Raw genomic sequence first — 22029 nt, forward strand, 5'->3', positions numbered from 1 at the left:
TACCTTTATGAACCACCACCTCCATATGCATGAGGATCTCAAATGCTTACAAAAGGACACCCACACTTAATGAATCCAGGAATGCACAGAAGTCTCACTCCTGTCTTTTTTTGAGATAAAGCTGAATTTGTCATTTTACATTAAACTTTATTCAGCACAAGGTTTCTCAGATATGACTTGCCTCTGCAAAGGATTTTTAAGTAACCACAGGCCAGGTATGGCTTGGTTCCAAGGAGATCCAACATACAGTGGCCCTGCTTGTTAACAACTGTAGTGCCCTGGTCTCAACCTATGCCTTCCTTACATATCTTTTTTTTTTTTTTTTTCAAATTCTTTATTGTGATTGAGTAGTTACATAATTTCCCAAATTTCACACTATTATTGGATAGTGATGCTTAGTTAAAGTCACAAACACTTTCTAACTTTCACGGGGCAAATGGTCTGTCATGGTCTATAACATTTATGAGTTCTATGAGCTTTGCAATACAGTCATTTCTTCCACATTGGGTGATATGTACATTTCTTTTGTTTTGCATAGCATCAGCTGTTCCCTCTTTCCCACTCGTTCCCTCCCTCCCATCGCTGCCATTGAGTTGCTTAGTTCATTTTGATCAATGTCCAGTGCAGTTGATGGGTCCCGCTGTTGTATGTTTTTCCGATTCCCTCTAGTTCTGTGTCATCCTCCTGGTTTCCCTCTGGTGTGCATATATATAGCATATATGTGATCAGCAGCATGGGGTTATTTAGTAGTGATTCAACCAGACGAGTGGAAGTCCTTTGTTTCTTAAGTCTTGTTAATTTTGTCGTATCACCTTACATTTTGGATTTAACATCCACTTAGCAGGGAGACCATGTGCCATTTGTCTCTTTGCTCTTGGCTTACCATGCTCAACATGATTTCTTCTAGCTCCATCCATTTCCCTGCAAATGCAATTATTTTGTCCTTTCTAATGGCTGCATAATATTCCATTGTGTATAGATACCAAAATTTTTGGATCCATTCATCTGTGGTGGGACATCTGGGTTGTTTCCATATCCTGGCTATTGTGAATAGTGCTGCAATAAACATGGAGGTGCACGTGTCCTTGTATACTGGTTCCTATTGTTCAGGATAGGGTCATAAGGGAGGTCAATATTTAGCTTTCTGAGGACCCTCCAGACTGCTTTCCAAAGTGGTTGTATAAGTGTACATTCCCACCAGCAGTGTAATAGGGTTCTTCTTTCTCTGCATCCCCTCCAGCATTTGTCGTTGGCTGACTTTAGGATGTGGGCCATTCTGACTGGGGTAAGGTGGTATCTCAGGGTTGTCTTTATTTGCATTTCCTTCACAACCAGGGATGGTGAAAATTTCCTCATGTGTTTCTTTGCCATTTTTATTTCTTCTTCTGAGAAGTCTCTCTTTAGTTCCCTTGCCCATTTAGTAACTGGTTTGTTAGGTTTGGGAGGGATTAGTTTCTTGAGTTCCCTGTATATACTGGATATTAACCCCTTGTCTGATATATTTCTGGTAAATATTTTTTCCCAATTAGTTGGTTGTCTTTCTAGCTTTGTTGCTATAGCTTTAGCTATGCAGAAACTTTTTATTTTAAGGTAGTCCCATTTGTCAAGTCTCTCTCCAATTTGTTGTGACCCTGGGACTCTGTTCAGGAAGTTCCTGCCTGTGCCTATAAATTCAAGTGTCTCTCCTGCAGTAGTTTCAGAGAGTCAGGTTTGATGTTAAGGTCTTTAATCCATTTTGAGTTGATGCTGGTGCATGGTGATAGGCTGGGGTCCACATTTAGTTTTCTGCATGTGGCCTCCCGGTTTTCCCAGCACCAGTAGTTGAATAGGCTGTTTCTTCCACTGTATGTCTTTGGCTCCTTTGTCAAATATCAGCTGACTGTAAGCATGTGGATTTATTTCTGGATCTTCTATTCTGTTCCATTGGTCTTCGGGTCTCTTTTTGTGCCAATACCATGCTGTCTTTATTATGGCTCTATAGTAGAGTTTGAAGTATGGCATGGAGATCCCTCCCATGTTGTCTTTTTTGCCTAGAATTATTTTGGCTATTCTAGGTCTTTTGTTGTTCCATATGGATTTTGGACTGTTTTCTGTGTTTCAGAAATGTACGTCATTGGATTTTAATAGGAATTGCATTGAATTTATATATACATTTTGACAGTATTGCCATTTTTACTATATTAAGTCTGTCTATCCAAGAGCATGGAAGGTCTTTCCATTTCTGGTATCTTCTGTAATTTCTTTCTTTAAGTTTTTATAGTTTTCATTAAATAGTTCTTTTACATCTTTTGTTAGGTTAATTCCTAAATCTTTTTTTTTGGGGGGGGTTTATTGTGAATGGGGTTGCTTCCTTTATTTCCCTCTCTGTGTGTACATTGTCAGTGTGCAGGAAGGCAACTGATTTTTGTGGGTTGATTTTGTATCCTTCTAAGAGTTTGGGGATAGAATTTTTGGGATCATGAAAGTATAGTATCATGTCATCTGCAAAAAAGGGATAGTTTAATTTCTTTCCCTATGCAGATCCCTTTAATGTCTTTTTCTTGCCTTATTGCTCTGGCTAAGGGTTCAGGACTATATTGAAGAGAACTGGAGACAGTGGGCATCCTTGCCTTGTTCCTGATTTTAGGAGAATTGGTTATAGTTTTTCCCCCATTAAGTATAATATTGGCTATTGGTCTGTCGTATATGGCTTTTATTGTTTTAAAGGAATGTTCTATCTATTCCTATTTTCTCCAGAGCTTTTTAACATGAATGAATGTTGTATTTGATCAAAAGCCTTTTTGGCATATGTGGAGATAATCATGTGATTCTTGACCTTGGCTCTGTTGATGTGTTGGATTACATTTATTGATTTATGTATGTTAAACCATCCCTGCATCTTTGGGATGAAGTCTACCTGGTCGTAGTATATGATTTTTTTTATGTGTTTCTGGATCTGTTAGCTAATTTTGTTAAGGATCTTTGCATCTGTGTTCATCAAGGAGATTGGTCTGTAGTTCTCTTTTTTGGTTGGGTCTTTGCCTGGTTTGGGGATGAGTGTGATATTGGCATTGCAGAATGAGTTTGGGATAGCTCCCTCCTTCTCTGCTTCTCTGAAGAGCTTGAGTATAGGTATTAGTTCTTTAAAGGTCTTATAGAATTCCGTTGTGAATCCATCTGGTCCTGGGCTTTTCCTTGTTGGAAGACTTCTGATTGCTTCCTGTATCTCGTTGTAAGATATTGGCTTATTTAATTGATTTCCTACTTGTTTGGGCAGTTTGGGCAGTTCTGGGCTCAGTTTCTTTAAAAATGCATCCATTTCTGCTAGGTTTTCTTCCTTTAGAAGATTTCCTTTGGAAATCTTGGGTATTTGTTGTGATTTTTCCCGTGGCCTCCCTGATCTTGTTAATTTGGGTTTCCTCTCTTCTTTTCTTAATCTTGCCAAAGGTCTATCAATTTTATTTATTTTTTCAAAGAACCAGCTTTTTGTTTTATTAATTTTATTTATAATTTTCCTATTCTCTATCTCATTAATTTCCGCTCTTAATTTGATTATTTGGCTTTGTCTAGTAACTTTAGGTTCCATTTTTTTCATGTTTTTTTAGCTGTTTTCATTGCAACATGAGATTATTTACTTGGTCTGTCTCTATTTTCTTGATGTGGGAACTGAGGGTGATAAATTTGCCCCTCAAGACCGCTTTTGCTGTGTCCCACAGGTTTCTTTGTGATGTGTCTTCATTTTCATTGAATTTGTAGGAACTTCTAAATTTCTTCTCTAATTTCTTCTGTTACCCAGGTGTTGCTTAGAGTTTCGCTGTTAATTTCCATGTATTTGAGTAATTTCTGTGGTATGCTTTGTTATTAAGAACTAGCTTGATTCCACTGTGGTCAGATAGGAGGATAGGATATAGGGGATTATGTCAATCCCCTTGTATTTGTTTAAGTTATTTGCATGAACTATGATATGGTCTATTTTGGAGAAAATTCCATGAGCTGCTGGGAAGAATGTGTACTGTGTTGTTTTAGGGTGAAATACTCAGTAGATGTCAGTTAATCCAGATTGAAGTATGGCCTCACTTAATTCGGTAGCTTCTTTGTCAATCCTCTGGTTGGTAGACCTGTCCTTTGGTGAGAGTGGGGTGTTAAAGTCACCTTGTATTATCATATTGGGATCTATTTTTATTCTGTAAGTTTGAGAGTATTTGCTTAACATATTTGGGTGCTCAATGTTTGCGGAGTATAAGATGATAACAGTAATATCCTCCTCTTGGATTGTTCCCTGTATTAATATGTAGTGTCCTTCCTGTCTTTTTGTACTGATTTTAATTTAGTCAGATATCAGGATAGCGACTCCTGCTTTCTTACTGGGGTCATTTGCTTGGTAGATCTTTCTCCAACCCTTCATTCTGAGTTTGTTTGTATGTTTGGCTGAGAGGTGAGTCTCCTGAAGGCAAGAGATGGATGCGTCATGTTTTCTGATGCAATCTGCAGTTCTTTTTCTTTTGATTGGTGAATTAAGTCCACTGATATTTAAGGTTATTATAGAGAGATGCATTGTGGTTCCTGTCATTCCCTGTTTTCCAAAGTTTTTCTTCTTTCCTTTCCTCATGTGCTAAGTTAGACTTCTATTAATACCCGTCTGGTGTGTCTGGTGTGGATCCCGTTCCTGGTTGCTTTCTTCAAGTTGTGTTTCCCCTCTTAGTATTCTTTGTAATGCTGGCTTATTTTTGATGAATTCATTTAGTTTTTCTTTTTTTTTTTCATTTAGTTTTTCTTTACTATTAAAATTTTTCATTTCTCCAGCGAATGTGAATGCTAGCTTTGCCGGGTATATTAGTCTGGGCTGGAAGTTATTGGTTCTCAGGGTTCGGATGGTACTTTCCCAGGGCTTTCTTGCATTCAGTGTCTGTGTGGAGAGATCTGCAGTGATTCTAATTCTTTTCCCATTGTAATATGGCTCCTTCTTTGTTTTTGCTGCATGCAAGATTGTTTCCTTTTGATTCAGATCTACCATTTTTACTATAATGTGTCTAGAAGTGTTTCTCCTCAGATCCTGTTTGTTAGGTATTCTATATGCTTCTGTTATATAGGTAAGATGATCTTTTTTAAGATGGGGGAAATTTTCACTGATAATCTTGTTGAATAAGTGTTGCATTCCCTTGCTTTGATATTCCTCACCTTCGTCCACTTCAGTTATATGAAGGTTAAATTTCTTGGCACTATCCGCTTACTCTTGGATTTCCCTTTAGCATAATTTAAGTGACTTTTCCATATTTGTAATGCTGTGGTTCAGTTGATGTATTCTGTCTTCTGCATCTGACACTCTACATTCCATTTCATTCACTCTGTTAACTATGGCTTCCATTGTGGTTTGCATGGAGGAAATGGATTCATTTATGGATTCAATGTTGGTTCTCAGAGTACTAACCTCACCTCTTAGTGAGGTATGTACTGCCTCTATTTTTGTGTGTACTTCCTGTTTGAGACCCTGCATCTCTTTCTCCTTATACACATCTTACAATGAAGAAAAAGTGACAAGTCCAGGCTGATGGTATTGAAGTGAACTTTTCATCCACACCTCACCTCAGCCCAGGCTTTCTTTCTTGGTCTGCCTTAAGATGGGGATATTGATTTTACAAGGTAAATCAAAGAAATCTCATCACAAATGAAATGTAGAAAATTCTGTATGTTGAGTAATCAAGTCCATCTCAGAAGATAAGTGGGATTAAAAAAATAGTTGATATTTCTGATTTTATTCCAAGTCCTAGGTTAAGGAAAACACTCCTATAAGATGTTTGTTCAGATGAGAAAAAAAGAATACTTAAAAACTGCACAAGATCACACATTAGGAAGGGACAATGCTGGAACCCAGAGTCAGAGGGGCTGGTCTTTGTAAGCCCCTCTAATATACAGTTAAAGTCCACACACTTTATATTCTGGGCTCTGAATTATGGGGTAAATCACATGAGATATGCAGAATGCACATGGTGACATAGAATACACATGGTATTCCCAACATTCTATGAGAAACTTCTATGATATGTATATAGGTCTAGGCTGCATTTCTTACAAACTACAACCTGGAAATTGGCTAAACATTTACATGTACAATGACCTTCAAATAAGCCAAACTTGTGAAGAAAAGCACTGTTTTAAGCAATTTGGAAGCACCTTTATCAACTGAAACATTACACTGTACTTCACAAATATATAGCACATAATATGTGCGCATAATATGTACATATTATGCACCTCTATTTTAAAAATGTATATTAATATGTATTATATAAATTTCTTTTTCTTTTTCTACTTACACAGTGGGCCACATTTTCTATTCCATGTACTATGCACAGCTTGTTACATATGTTTAAATATGCATATATAAATATATAGATATAATACATTATAAAATGATATATAATAATTATATATGATTAGATTCACTGGAATAATTCAGCCAATGGCAAAGATTTTAGAACATGCATTCTATAACCATGTTGTATACTAGGAACTGAATGATTACAACAGAGTTTCTACCCTTCAGGAGGTTACTAAGTTTATAAACAGGTGCTGGTGGCTCATGTCTACTTTAGAGACTGAGAACAGTAGGATCATAGTTAGAGACCAGCTTGTGTGGAAAGGTTCATGAGACCACTTTTCAACCCCCAGCTGAGTGCTGTGGTATGTTCCTGTCATCTTAAGCCACACAGGAAGCAGAGCTAGGATAACTGCAGTTCCAGGCCAGCCTGGACAGAAAAGTCTATGAGACTCCATCTTAATTTAGGAACGAAGCAAGGTGTGGTGGTATGTGCTTGCCATCCTAACAATGAGAACAGTATAGGTGGATCATGGTCCTTGCAGGAAGGGTGAGTACTGAAAAAACTAGTAAAAAAAAAAGGGCTAAAAGTGTGTCTCACTTAGTCGCTGTTAGCAAGCGTGAGATCCTGAGTACCAATACCTAGTAAATCAAATTAGCCTTTCTTTCAAATGCATCAATCCTAAAAGGCTGTTTTTCTTTCCTTCTTGGGGCTTGACCTCAAGGCCTGGGCACTGTCCTCAAGCTCTTTTGCTCAAGGCTCACACTCGACCACTTTGAGTCACAGTGCCACTTCCAGTTTTCTGGTCGTTAATTGGAGATAGAGTCTTATAGACTTTCCTGTCTGGGTAGGCTTTGAATCTCACATCTCAGCCTCCTGAGTAGATAGGATTACAAGGCATGAGCCACTAGCCCCTGGCAAAGGGCTGTTTTTTTTTTTTTTCTTTTTTACCCCAAAGTTCCAACCCCTCTAAGAATGTTGTTTTACACCCATATCACTTGGTCATCAAGAGCAGCAGGCCCACAGCCAGCCTGGCTCACTCCTCCGCCCTCTTAGCCAGCTGTCACCAAGTCCTGGGGATGAGATCCTTCATATCCAACAACTTCCTCCTGTCTCTAGCCTGCTTCTATCAGTCCTAAGAGTTGGTTTTATTTTTTGTTTATTCAAGACTTCAGCAATAAGTTTTCATTCCCCTAAATATAAATACTTGTATTGGCTTTCCTGGTAACTGAAATACAGCCTCAGTATTAAGTATCCCCCCCGCCCCCCAGATAACAGAAAGACCAAAAAAAAAAAAAAAAAAAAGAAGCTACTTAACAATTGAAATAGCCTAAAAATACCCACAATTAGTGGGCTTTTTTCCCCCTAGGCTTATGGACCTTTTTTTTTAAAAAAAAAATACTGAAACTAAGAATGTATCCTATTATATCTACTCTTGTAAATGCCTTTTTCCCACTTACACAATGGATCACCAATATATTTCCAGGTTCTAAGCACAACTCACCGACACTTGGAAAAGCAGCCTAATACTTCAGTCTTGCAGTGTGCGAGCTGATTCTGTTTCATGAGAATGCCAATACCCCACCACTCATCCCTCAACCCAAGCAGTTCTGCTCTTCCAGGTGTTGTCATGGGGCCAGTTAGGGCCCATGATTCTCTCCATATGCCAGGCCTGCAGGAATGAGCCCATGACATAGAGGATCTTACCTGACCAAGCACCTGCTGAAAGACAGGTTCAAGACCCAGGTCCCATCACTGTGGTTTCTCAAAGACTAGTCAGAGCCACTAACCTGGCAGGATGGAAGTGAAGAGCTGTGACTGGTCCCCCATGTGCCAGTATGAGGACACCCTCTCTGAGAATGGTAGCAATTAGAGCTGAGATGTAAAGATATCCTTCCTGGCATAGAGCCAGTGTTAATACCCAGAGACAAAACCCAACAAACCCCATCACTAAGCTAACTTGACAGACATCCAATCTAACACACTCTGCTACAGGAAGTTTAGGAAGTTTCAAATTTATCACTGAAGCAGTCTCCGTGTACCTGTCACTCACTCCTTTCGTACTTTTCACACTGGTCCTAACTAACCCCAATCCACCCTCCATATTGCTAGACATTGTCAAAATACTGCTTTGAAAGAAAACTGTAATGAAGGCAATTTCCTGTGAAAAACTATCACGTCCTTCAGATGACACAGAGCCCAGTGTAGTCCTCATTCCAATGTTGTTTCTGGCCCAGCCTCTAGTGTTACCTCTGCTCCAGGCTGACCTACTTGGGCTTTTCTATCTTTATCTTATCTCCTGGCTAGGATATGTCTGGCATGTCTATCATTTCTCCCTCCCTTGAAATCTCAGCTCACATCACCTCCTGATAGAGAGATGTCCTGACTCTCCAAGACGGATAAGCACCCCTCGGTGGCTCTCATAGACCATGAAGAGCTACAGCCCTTAGCCCATAGTAATGCCTCCCTGTCAAACTATATTATTTATGATCACTGAGCCATGTTTCCCTCGAGTACATAGCACAGTAGGAATGAAGTAAAGAGGTGCTCTATTACTTGAGCCACTCCCCTGCACCATTTGTGTACTGGTTATCCTTGAGATAGGGTGTCACTTAATGCTTCAGCTCTCATGGGCTGGGACTTTCCTATTTGTGCTTCCCTTTGTCCCTAGGATAAAAGGCACATGCCACCTCTCCCCCTATAGCTTGGGATGACATGCATGCAACATGCTTCCAATCATTGGTTGAGATGGAATTTCACAAAATTTTTCAACTGCGATTTCCCTCATGGTTGTCTCTCAAATAGCTGGGATTATAGGCTTGAGCCAGTGTGCTTGAACAAATAAATATTTTTTGAATGTATAATTAAATCCATGCTAAACACCTAATTAAATGCTTTGCAGACAGATCTTCAGTAAAAGCTAGGCTTAAACAATCTCTAACATCAATGCTCTTTGCACTGTAGCTCCAAAATCAAGGCCCACTCTTGAAATTAATCAGTAACCAACATATTGTACTTCTCTATCCCAGAATCTAGACCAGGTCCATATTATAGGTGCTCAATATAATATTTCCCAAGTTGATAAAATTAATGTATCTTTTTATTATTTAGGCCACAAAGTAGATACTAGAAAGAAGGGAAACAAATACAGAAACATTAAAATCCTAGCTAGTATCACAGGATTCTGTTTATTGTCTTTCATTCAACACATAGCACATTAATTGAGCACTGACTAGGAGTCAGGCTACAACTTAGGATTCAGGGTTATACCAGTGAATGAGACAAGCATAGGTAGATAATCCCTTCAATGAGCATATTCCGCTAGAGGAAAAAAAAATCCAATGTCATCTATGAAACAGAGACAAATGAAATAAGCTTTTGATAAAATTCAACTCTGCTTAATGATGTCATGCCAAAGGACCTACAGATTTTTTTTTTTTTGGTGGCTAAAGAAATGACATGTCCTATGACGTGTCATAGGACAATTAATGGACTATGAAGTCTTGGTAGTGCGTTTCTAGGATACATTTCACTCACTCTTGTAGTTTTGAGTGTGTTATAAAAAATGTTGGGCTAGGCTGGGCATTGGTGGCTTTAACCTATAATCCTAGTTATTTAAGAGGCTGAGATCTAAGGATCATGGTTCAAAGCCAACCCGGGCAGGAAAATCCACGAGACTCTTATCTCCAATAAACCACGAAAGCCAGAATTGGTGCTATGCCTCCAAGAGGTAGAGTATCAGCCTTCCTTGAGTAAAAATGTCAAGGGACCACACCCAGGACAAGTTCAAGCCCTAGTACCAGCATTTGTGTATGTGCACACATGCACAGGTATAGGCGTGTATGCACGCGCAAGCACACACCCAATTTGGGAGAAATTTGGCTGCCATATGGACATCAAGTTCCTGTTGGTTTCAATGATGATGAAAACAAATATGACAGAAAAAGACCTGATCAAACTGCTTTGATAATAGCAACCCCCAGCCCCCCCCAAAAAACCCCACAAAAACAAAAAACAAAAAAACCCCAATACCTCATTACATATCCTACAAAATTAAGAAAATTGAGGGGGAAACCCTGGGTTGGGAGGGATGGGTGAGCGTGTTGGAAGGGGTGACATTGATCAAGATGCCCTGTATTCACAAATTGCTTTGTCGAATGTCAACTCCTTTGTACAACTAGAGATAAGTCTGTATTACTAGTGTACTCTGAAACTTTATATTGATGCTGATGTAACTGATTTTCAAAAATGGTGCTGATGCTAGGTGATTTGAAGCAGAGGCTGCAGTGCTGACTACGGAAGCTGTAACACAGTTGAACTGAAAGATGAATGTGGAAACTATTCGCAGAAGGCACATAGAGAAAATTCTTCAAGTGTCAAAAAACAATTTAGAACGGCCTGGACTCCTTAGAACATCACTCCTGAAGGCTGCGACTCAGACAGGAGAAGCGGCAAGGCTGACCCTATTACTTACGGGCCTGCTTACAATTCAAAGGCAGGAGCCCTTCAGCTCTGCAGCAAAGGCCCCACAGGCCATTTGAGTCACAAATTGCTTCATTGCCCATCATGCCCTGAACATAAAATTGGCAGGGGAACAAGTGATCCTTAGATATAGCCACAGGTTCACCACCTGCAGGAAAGGGACCTGGCTCATTTGTAAATGAGCTCATTCTTATTTGGTCAGGCTAAATCTTTGGTCCATAAGTTACTGTTCTGTTCTGATGTTGCAATATAAAGGCCTCAAGCCCTCCATCCTGACTGTGGCTCAAGTGGTAGAGCACTTGAGCATAAAAGCTCAAGGACAGTGCCCAAGTCCTGAGTTCAAGCCCCATGAGGGGTACAGGAAAGAGAGGGGGGGGAGGGAGGGGAAAAGAAAAAGGAGGGGGAAGAAAAGAATGGGGGAGGGGAGAGGGAGGGAAGGAGAAAAGCAGGGGATACAGACCACACAGGACCATACAGGACCCCATGGAATGGATTGTTTTCCCTATAGCAAGAGGTATGGGAGCCATGGCCTGTGGAGTAGTGTCATGTTCTGACTTGTGTTTTAATTAACTTCACTGAAGAAAACTGAGTCTATAGGTTCTTTATTAATTCAACACAGAATTCATTTAACATTAATGCTGTGAAGGCCCGGAGGACCCAGCAGGAATCATGTTGGTGGAGTGTACAGTGTGGGATCTGGGCTGGAACCTGGTCCTGTGAGGACCAAATTCAAGAGTGCTGGCTGTAGGAAGGCTTTCAAAGGATGAGCAGGACTCATGTGGATGCACATGTTGGGACATCATGGGGGTACAGTGGCTGCTAGGCAAAGGAACAGGACAAGCACTGGCCGGGATGCCAGAGAAAACTTGACATTCTAAATGACGCCTCAAATCTACGAGGCAAGACAGCATAAGAGAAGCCAGAAAGACACAGGACACAGATGTAGGAACCAGGGTAGACTTAAGGACTAAAAGTAAAAGGCCATGATTCAAGTAGGAGAGTGGCTATCTAGCAAGCACAAGACTTTGAGTTCAAATCCCAGTACTACCATCAACAGCAAAGACAAAAGGAAAAATACCCAGGTGTGAGTCCTAGGATAAGCAGGTCAGGTGTCCCTGGATTCTGAATCTAGTTCTCGTTTTTTCTCTCAACTGTGTCTATAATTTCTAAAGTGGAGGGGTGTGATGCCCCCCTGACCCCTCTGAAAATAAGACTGTGCTTACAGAGTCACAGATATCAAGAGGCAAGTGTTAGGACAACTGGATAAAACCAACTACTAAGATTCCAGTGTAACACAAATTCACATAAGGAAAGAATTCACTCTCATAAGGAAAAACAAACAAAGGCTACTCAAGCTTCATCACCTCTTGAACACCCAGTAAGGATCATGTTACAGTGAGACAGAAACATTAAAAAAAAATTAAGTCTTCAGAAGTTACACGAGAAAAGCCTCAGGTTCCACAGTTTCTCCTTCACTCAACTCCCTCTTTTTAGCTCTGTCTTTCTGTCTCAAACTTGGAACCTTCTAAGAAACACTCAACATGAAGCACTCAGAAGGTCAAACCATCGCAGTCACTTAAATAAAATAAACCCCATATAGATTTGGCTTAGGCAAAGGGAAATTGACCATGGACATTTACAAAGAGAGAAGTTACCAAGAGGCCTCAGTTTCAAAACTTACTGATACTTTTTCAGGATAGGAAAATGAGGTATGAGCTGAGCTAGTGTGAAACCAAGAGGCCAAAGTCTCATCATGGATGCCACTGCCTTGTTCAGCCACGGTCTCCAGGGAAAGCCAGAAAAATATTCAATTAAGGTATATGTTTTTATCCCAGCCAATGTTTTTATAAGCCAGCAGAAGTGGTGAAAGTGGGTGTTGTGGATAATTAGAGCTATTCAAGTAGGAGATAATGCACAGAGTAAGTCATGAATTTTAGGGCTTTAGTTTTCTCCTTTAAGCATAATAGGAAAATGCTTTCTCTATTTCACTTTTCTTTGTGGGTCAATTTTTTTCTTAAATGTTAACCCAAGTATCACATGTCATATTTGAGACTATGGGGGGAAAATGAAGACTGTCTTTAGAAGCCTAAAACAAGTCAGACAGAAATGATACATAGATTTAAAGCCAACCCAGAGAGCAGAGAAAGGCCACAGTTAATTCTCTACAAGAAACATCAATGTATTCCAAAGAAATACAAGTTAAGAAAATAAAACAGTATTGGAAATGCTTTTCAAGTCTGAGTAGAATCATCAGAAGGAGTTGGATACACTAAGTGGAAAATCTGATGTGAAATTTTAGCATGTATGAAGTAAAATGTAATATTTCATGTAAAAATATACATGGGCTGGGGAAGTAGCACAGTAGTAAAGCGGCTACCTAGCATATATAAGGCTTGGGTTTGATTCCCAGCACTATACACACAGATACTAGATGGTTACTCTATGCTAACATGGGCCTTTTATATGGGGAGGTAATTCATTGGTGTAATGTGTTGATCCTTCTATTTAGATTCGATTGGAAAGAGAAAAAGTCCCTGAAATACAGTCTTAAAGAAAACACATTTTGCTGTAATGGTGACTTGAAGGAGGCAGAGAGGTGAGGAGTCTGGGGTCTTCAAAGGGATCCGGGAAGTATTCAAGAAGGAAGAGAAGGAAAGGCTGTTGAGGCCAGAGGTTGATACCACTTTGCTATGGAATCTGAACACAAGCCATGGGCAGAAAAAAGGGATGCAGCATGGGAAGGAAGAGTTTAACCCAAGCTGGGCTTTTGAGAATTAGTTGTGGAGGCCAGTGCCTAGTGTGGAATCCAGGGTGACACAGAAAAAGAGATGAGAAGGAGCAACAATCAGACTTACTAGCCTCCTCAAATGGCCTTGTGTCCCAGCCACCTGGTCCCTGTGGAAGCTGCTTTGGAAGGTAGCAGGGAGAATTCACATTGGTGCACTCTGAAACACCCAAGTGCAAACAGACTACATGCAGAGGCTCATCCCAGTGAACGTCTGAGATATGAGTGAAAATTCATACCTACAAACAAGGCTTCTCAACTTGTAGAAACCCTGTGGGTTTAGCGAGAAGTAAGTCAGAGCAGGAATGAAAGCCTTAAAATAAGAAATGCAGCCTGAATATTAAAGAAAGTAAGCATGTGCCAGTCCAGCTTATTTTCTTTCACTTCTGAAGCATGGAACCATCTGTTTATGTCTTTATGTTATATGAGGTTCGCTGCTGCACCTGTGCCAGAACGCTGTGAAACCTCCTAAGAGGTTGGACTTGTGGAATCCATTTCACATGTACAACCTTGCTTCTCCACACTACAAACTTTTCATTCAGCACTCCAAGAACAGAAAACAATCTAAGTGCATGAGACTTGATGCTCTTGATGTGATCGTATTTATACGTATATTTATACAATTACATAATGATTACTATCCATATATATATATATATATATATATATATAAAACACGCACAAGTTTGTTTCATTTCAAAAAGGGAATAAAAATTTTGACTCCCTCCCTGCATTCACTCCTTCCCTGCTTCCTTTCTTCCCTCTTCCCTTTCTCTCCCTCTTTCCCTCCCTTCTTCCCTCGCTTCCTTCCATGCTACTGGGCTTTGTTTGAACTCTACCAGTTGAACTATGGCCTACAGCTCTGTATTGCTTTAGTTATTTTTCAGATAAGTCTTAGCACTGTTTCAGCTTCAGACTTAGACTGTGATCTTCCTCCCTCCGACACCCCAATAAATAGGATTATAGAAGAAGTTCCCCACCTGCTCAGCTTGTTGTTTTTTTTTTGAGATGGACAGCATCTAACATTTTTTTTTTTCATCTGAGCTGATCTTGTACTATGATCCTGCCTTGCCTAGAGAGTAGCTGGGATTACAGGTATGTATTACCACACCCAGCCCTGACATTGTCTTCTTAGGCTCGAAGAAATAGTCTTTCTCTGCAGACCACTAGAATAGCCACAGTCACCCAGCTGTATGGGACTCTACTCTGTCATGTGGGAAAGAGACCCCTGATAAGGGAGCATCCAAGTTTACTGTGGGGGTTCTGAGCTGTGGGGTACAGAAGATACTGTTTTCTGTAGCACATTCTCCAGCCCAGACAGCTCAACATGATGAATGTCTCAAACTGCTTTATTTCCATCCTCATTTCCATATTTCCTCCATTCAAGACAGCTTCATCCATGAGAGTTTTCCATCAACCTGTTCCTTGATGGGTTTTGCAGGCACTGATGATGCCTTGCTCCACTCTCATTAAGTTTCAAAATGCTGATTTTCTAATTCCTCATTCCCGTTGCATTTATTAGCTCTGATTTTCCCATGATTAACAACTTTTTCTCATCAACCATTTGATTATGTTCAGCTATCATTTGTGCTAAAAAGACAGGAATATCAAATCTGGGATTTTGTTTTTTTCCACTTGAGTTTGCAGTCATGAGCGGTGTGTCCTAGCAACTTACAAAAGTGACAGACTGCATTTTGTGGAGTTTTCCTGCATGGCTATTCACCCTGGACCCACTGTCATTTCTCAGTTGTTTGACTGCAGTCTGTTGCAGTGTTCTTTAATGCTTAAGCAACTGTACTTTGGGGTCTTTTGTCCCCCAACCTGCACCACTGGAATCAGTCTTAGCTGCTTTGCCTTCTGGTATAATACTAATCTTAAATACTCCCTTGTCTCAAGCTGTGACTGGCTATTGTTCTAGGAAGAGGCTCTTTTTTTTTTTTTTTTTTTTTTTTTTTTTTTTTTTTTAGAATCAGAAAATACATTTAGGGAATACCAGTCTGACTACCAGTCCTCAGGTCCTTTTCAAAGTATGGAACTTTAAATGTATTTTGTTTTTCCTGCTAGTACTAGAGTTTGAATTCAAGGTCTGGTGCTTACTCAGCTGGCTCTCTGTCATTTGAACCATACCCGTAGCATAGCTTTTTGCTGGTTAGTTGGAAAATAGAGTCATATGGACTTTTCTTTTTTTTTTGCATGGACTAGCTTTGATCCTCTGGGTTTCAGCCTCCTGAGTTGCAAGGAATACAATCAATAGTGTTCCAGTGAAACATTTTATTTTTAAAGAAAGCATAAGTTCATTAATATTTTGGATGCAAACCGAAGATTATATGGTATTTATTTCTGATATACTGAAAATCCTAGGTCTTACAACTGTATCTGTAATGGCATTCAAGTAACAATCTAGCTACTTACTCTTATGAATATATGGTCAAAACACTGTTTGCCTATGATATTTATAGGTGGTTGTTAATATTTTGACATGCAAGTACTTTTTAATTTGTTTATAGTCAGTCAAATGTGTCTCATTTTCCTGATTTGTGAGTTATAATCAGGAAGCATATCCCTCCATCCCTGATGAAAAGAAATTTGTTTTCATCTTTGGTTGTGTTTTAAATAGTCAACTTCTTTCAGTTCAGTCAACTAAGACTGCTAATATCCTCCAGTCATTAAACAGAAAATACAAAAAACAAAAAACACAACCAAAAAAACCCCCAAAAACAAATGCAAAGTCAAATTTTCAAGGCTCCAAACTCTGCAGCTGAAAAAGAGAAGTCTAAGCTGAGTACACAAACCTATAATCCTAAGTTACTTGGGAGGCTGAGATCTGGAGGACCAGGATTCCAAGTCGGCCCAAGCAGAAAGATCTGTGATAGTCCATCTACAATTAACTACCAAAAGGCTGGACTGGAGTCATGGCTCAAGTGATAGAGGCCAACTCTGACAGAATTAGAGGCCCTGAGTTTAAGCCCTGATCAGTAAAAACTGAACTCCATACTTTCTGGAACCCTCTCTCCTCAAGACCAAAGCATAAGGCTAACAGCCATGTCTTGGAAGGCATAAGCCTGTCACATCACATTGGCAGTTTGGGCTATTTTGGATAGAGTAGCATTTTACTTCACTTGACTGAGCGAACACACAGGCCACTTCTCAGGCAGCTAGGTGACCCTCTTTCCAGTTTCTCCAAGTGTCACAGAAAAGGCAAACCACAGGCTAATTCTAACTCTCATCTCATGTCACCTAATGTGTCACCTAATGTGCCAAATATTAGCTGGGCCCTGAATTGTGCTCCAGGGGCAGCTTGCAATAGGACGCTATGTTTACATGACACAGAGCATGAGCTCTTGAAGCTGTGGCCCTCTCAGTTTTCAACTCCCCCCTCTTATACCTAGCACCCACGGGGTGCATACAACCATTGTGTTCTATGGACCCTTTAGGGGAAAAGGCACTGCAGGGATCTCTTGGGTGTCTCCTCAACCGAGCAAACCGATTAACATCTCAGTAACCCATGGACATCTCAGGATGAAAATGGGAATTCTCTACTCTGAGCACCTCAATCAATGTGGGCTCTTCTTTCCAAAAGAGAACTTCAACTTCACTATGGTGTATTGGTAATAAATTTATGCTTGGCACAGATGCTATCAAGTTTCCTGCCTGGCTTTTACATTCCTCAGCTACATCAAAAGACGGTGGAAGACAAGTCAAGGAAAATCAACAGGAAGAAATGGTGGCTAAGGGACAGGAATACCCACAAATGCCAAATTTTGAAGAGGCTGGCAGCAGGGCAGTCAGCTTCTCATCTGTCAGCATGAGTGCAACATATCATGTCCGCAAGAGAAGGAAAAAGGTCATTTGGGGGCCAGTATTCAGGAAGGCACCAAGATGTGCTCATACCTGTATTCATAGCTCTTTGGGAGGTGATCAGGAGGATAGTGATTTAAGGATAGCCATGGGGGGGGGGGGGAATTTAAAAAGTTCACTAGACTCCATCTCAACCAAAACAATCAGTGTTGCATTCCCAGCTTCCTGGAAAGTGTATGTAAGAGGATCAAAAAGTATGAAACTCTGTTTAAAAAATAGGAGAGAAAACAGGAAAAGCTGGAGGTATGGCTCAAGTGGTAGGGGGCCTGCCTAGCAGGTGCAATGCCCTTTATAAGCCCTAGTACTGTCTCCTGCCCCCCAAAAAGTTAGCAATGTATGAAACTGAGTGAAGAAAAGATCAACTTAGGAAAGGCTAGAATGTTTTCTTTCAAAATTTGGTGCTTAAATAACTAAGAATTGGCTGTTTAGAAAGTGGGGTGAGATGAGAGACCCCATTCCCTATTAGGCGCGAAGGGGACACTGAACAATTTCAGTGTGTCATGAGGCATGCGCGGTGCTGTGTCTCCAGTCCTCTCTGACGTGGTTTCTAATGATCATTTGTGTCAAACACTTCTCTAGAACACTTTCTCACTTTTCTCAAAATGCTCACATGGGCTTTCCATTGTAATTAAAGAAAAAAAATCAATTATTCCCAAGGCAAGGTTAAACAGTATACATGTCTTCCGCTAAGGGCTGTGACAATCACAACCCAAATAGATGGCTATCTAATTAATTTTCCCATCTATGTTTGGTGCTCATTCTGGTGAATACTCACGGAACATGGTATAGAACTGCTGAGGGTTCAGATTCCACTTTCCCCAGGGGGTCTTGTGGCCTTTCGACTGGGCATAGTTGGCATGATTGAACTCTGGTTCAGTACCGAAGGAATCAAGGACTCGGAGCATGCACCTGAAAGAAAAAAGGGGCTGTGTGTGAGACTACAACATGGACGCTAAAGTTCACAAGGGGAAAAAAAGCTTTAACCTTTTCTCCAAGGATGAATTCTTTAAGTTAAAACATTCCACTAGCCAACAAATGATATCTTAAGTTTTTTAAGATACCAGTTTGTTTGTTTGTGGTATGGAGAATCAAAGCCTGGTCCTCAGGCACACTATCTCTGAGGGACATCTACTATCTAAGGTTTTAGTATAGCTTCCATCTCAAAAGTCCCCATGTGCACCTGAGAACTGGAGCCACCACACAGTAGACAGAAGTTGCTTCAGATAGGTGATGAATCAGAAAGGAACAATGTAATGCCATCGAAATGACAAGCACCACAAAGCTGGAAATGGGTAAAGCTTATGCTCTAGTCTGAGTTCACATTCACAGTTAATCCTCATAGTTACTATAGTTAGTCCTCAAATTTAGATGGTGATGGAATTTGGAGATGAGCCCTTCAGGAGGTAATTAAATCTTGGAGGTAATGAAATCTTTAGGATGGACCCCATGTGGCCCTTAATGGCTTTGTAAGCGAAGGAAGGGACCTGGGCCTGCTTGATCCTCTTCCCTCACCCTGTGACACCTCCCTCATCTCTGTCTTTATGTAGCTCCTTGATTTGCACTTTTTAGCTTTTAGAATGGTGAGATATAAAATTACTTTTTATTATAATCTACTCAGGTTCACGTACTCTGTTGTAGCAACACAAAATGGACAAGAATCTCATCTAATAGGCACTGGTGGGTTTTTCTTGTATCTAACAAAACGGTTCATTCTTCCTAGAGCCTAAAGAAACACAAAACCTCATGCAGCTATTCCACCAAGGCCTTAAAAGAGGCCCAGATCTTCCCTACCATCTCTTTTTGTTTGGCGGTGAGCTAAGAATTGTTTTCACATTTTAAAATGATTAGAAACAGCAGAGAGTGAGGATATTTTGTGACACATGAAAATTATATGGAAGTCCTATTTTTACTTTCAAAAATAAAGTTTTATTGGCTCCAGCCACATCCTGCAGTGCAGTTCACACACAGTCTATGCCTTAGCCATTGCTTTCCTGCTGTACTATGCTGGGGTGGACACCTAGCCCCAAAGCCTGAGCATTTCCCAGGTGGCCCTTTAAAAGCAAACAACAACAGTTTTCTGGTCACTTTGAGAGAACACAAAGAGTGACTAACTGGAATAAAGGAATAAACAAAAATTACTACTAAAACAAAATATCCTGAGTTGGGTTGCAATGATTCTATCACAGATTCACAGAACATTCATGTATACTAAGCTCATGGTAGGCCAATAGAAACAGCTCTATTTTATCTATCAATGATACTTCTGAATAACTTTTACCAATGGATCAGAAGGATCAGTAGTTATAAAGACAGTGTAGAATTAGATAATAGCCATGGCTTTTAAGGAGCTAACTCAATTACTTCCCTTTCCTACTCCTTTTCCTTTCTTTTTAAATGCAAGTACTGAGGCTTGAACTCAAGAGCCTGGTACTGTCCCTTGCTCAAGGTTGGTGTTCTATCACTTGAGCCACAGCTCCATTTCCAGCTTTTTGGTAGTTAATTTCAGAAAAGCCTCGCAGACTTTCTTGTCTGTGATGGCTTTGAACCATGATACTCAGATCGCACCTTCAAGAGTAGCTAGAATTGGAAGTATGAGCCACTGGCACCTAGCTTCCATTCTCATAACGTGTGTGTGTGTGTGTGTGTGTGTGTGTGTGTGTGTGTGTGTGTGTGTGTGTGTGTGTGTGTGTGTGTGTGTGTGTGTGTGTGTGTGTGTGTGTGTGTGTGTGTGTGTGTGTGTGTGTGTGTGTGTGTGTTGTTGTGAGAATCGAATATATATATATATATGTGTCTTAATACATATCAACAAATATATATTTTTGCCTTCATTTTTTCACTTTGATTTCTTCTTTGACAATGTCACATTCTTAAAATTTTTTATGTTTACTTCAATATAGAACTTTTTTCTTTTTTGTCAGTTGTGTGCTTGAACTCGGCCTGGGCACTCTCCCTGAACTCTTTTGTTCAAGGCTAGTGCTCTACCATTTTGAGCCATTGTACCACTTCTGGATTTTGAGTGGTTAACTGGAGATAAGAGTCTCACAGTTTCACAAATAAAAAAAATAAAAAAAAAAAGAGTCTCACAGTTTTTGCCTGGGCTGGCTTCAAACTGGGATCCTCAGATCTCAGCATCCTGACTAGCTAGGATTATAGACATGAGTCACCAGTGCCCAGCCAATATAGAATTTTGAACAAAATAAATCCAAACACCAGAGTAGACTTTTCTAGGGAGTACAATTATAAATAATGAGTTTTGTGGCCTAATTTTCTTATGCCCTTTTTCTAGAAAATATAAAGAAGAGGAGAAAGGAATCTTCAATGATCAGAGTAAAAGACAAGCAACCACAGGAAAAACTCTCTCTTTAGGATTCTTAGGTGATTCTTCCATTGAAGAGCCCTTATCATAACAGCAATTTTTTTTGAGTCTTGCAATGCTGCCTACACTGGTCTGAACATCCTGCTTCAACCTCCTGAATATCTGGAACTATTTGGTATATACCATTAGGTGCTGATTGGCAATTTTCACAGCATCTACAAGGACAGCATCAGCCTGCCAGCCAATAGGGAGATGGTCCAAGAAAAAGAACGGGGTAGGGGGGGGTAATAAGAAACCCATCAGTGCTCTGTTCCCACAATGCTCTTTGAATAAGATCCTTTCTTTCTTCATAATACAACATTCCCATTTCTTAAGATATTTTTTCCTTTCTGAAATGAGAAGCAAAAGGAGTGGGTGGAGCCAGTACATTTTCTTCTGAGAAAGATGGTAGTATTCAGATGATGGAGGTAGCTGTATAGAAGGTTGCAGTTAGAGTAGGAAAGGCAGGGACACATGTTGATTGCCATTTCATGATGCAGATTACAGCATCATGGAGCTTTGCCTTGAAGGCTTCAGCTCCCTCCACTTCCTTGTCATTCACTCTTAGGGTCTAGAATTTGGAGCTTTCTTATTGTTACTTTTTCTAAATAAACCTTGATGAGAAAAGTTATCTAGTAGAGGCTTAATTCCTGAAAGCCAGGACTTCAGGACAGAGCAGAGATACAGGAAATGGGAGGCTGGGTTCTTAGCAATTATAGCAGACTATAATGATAGGATAAATCTCATAACTTATATTTCTACATCTTTTTACTTGAGGTTCTGCTTATTTTCTAAATCAGCAGAAGGAACTGACCTCTGTCTAAGAGATAGGAGGTTTAACATTACAGTTTTCCTTCTTCAATCACTTTCTATGAATGTTTTGGAACTATGTTTGGAGCACTGATGTTTATGTCATCTTTTCAATACCTTTCATGTGTCTGTAGTCTCAGGAATGACTTAAAAAGATAATTGCCCTGTGTCCCAGTCAGCTGCCTTTTCTTAAACAGGGACCTCAGGAGCAATGCCAAATGATTCCTGGAACCTTCTTTTTGCTCTTGGCCACATTAAAATGAGATGGATGTTTATAGGCGCCTAGCTAGGGCCTACTTTCTAGTTTTAGACTTTGATGCAAAGCACACTAGATCTTGGACTATTTTCATCTTATCTCCTTCATGTCTTCTATGCCTAAGCCTTCATATGGAGCAAAAGAAGAAGGGCAATATCTAGTAGAATATTAGTCATATGTTGATATT

General features: G+C 40.1%; 1 protein-coding gene across 6 annotated transcripts in view; it reads right to left on the reverse strand.

The window, feature by feature from the left end:
* Mgat5 (alpha-1,6-mannosylglycoprotein 6-beta-N-acetylglucosaminyltransferase) overlaps positions 1–22029 on the reverse strand; it is a 359457-nt gene that overhangs the window by 104060 nt on the left and 233368 nt on the right. For all 6 annotated transcript variants that reach the window (XM_070024198.1, XM_070024207.1, XM_070024236.1 and 3 more), the window contains exon 10: positions 18197–18330. In XM_070024198.1, coding sequence (XP_069880299.1) covers positions 18197–18330 — 134 coding nt within the window. The remainder of the gene's footprint in view (positions 1–18196; positions 18331–22029) is intronic.

The sequence above is a fragment of the Dipodomys merriami genome, unplaced genomic scaffold (genome assembly GCF_024711535.1).
Source record: "Dipodomys merriami isolate MVZ:Mamm:240054 unplaced genomic scaffold, mDipMer1.0.p SCAF_1, whole genome shotgun sequence".
Classification (NCBI taxonomy): domain Eukaryota; kingdom Metazoa; phylum Chordata; class Mammalia; order Rodentia; family Heteromyidae; genus Dipodomys; species Dipodomys merriami.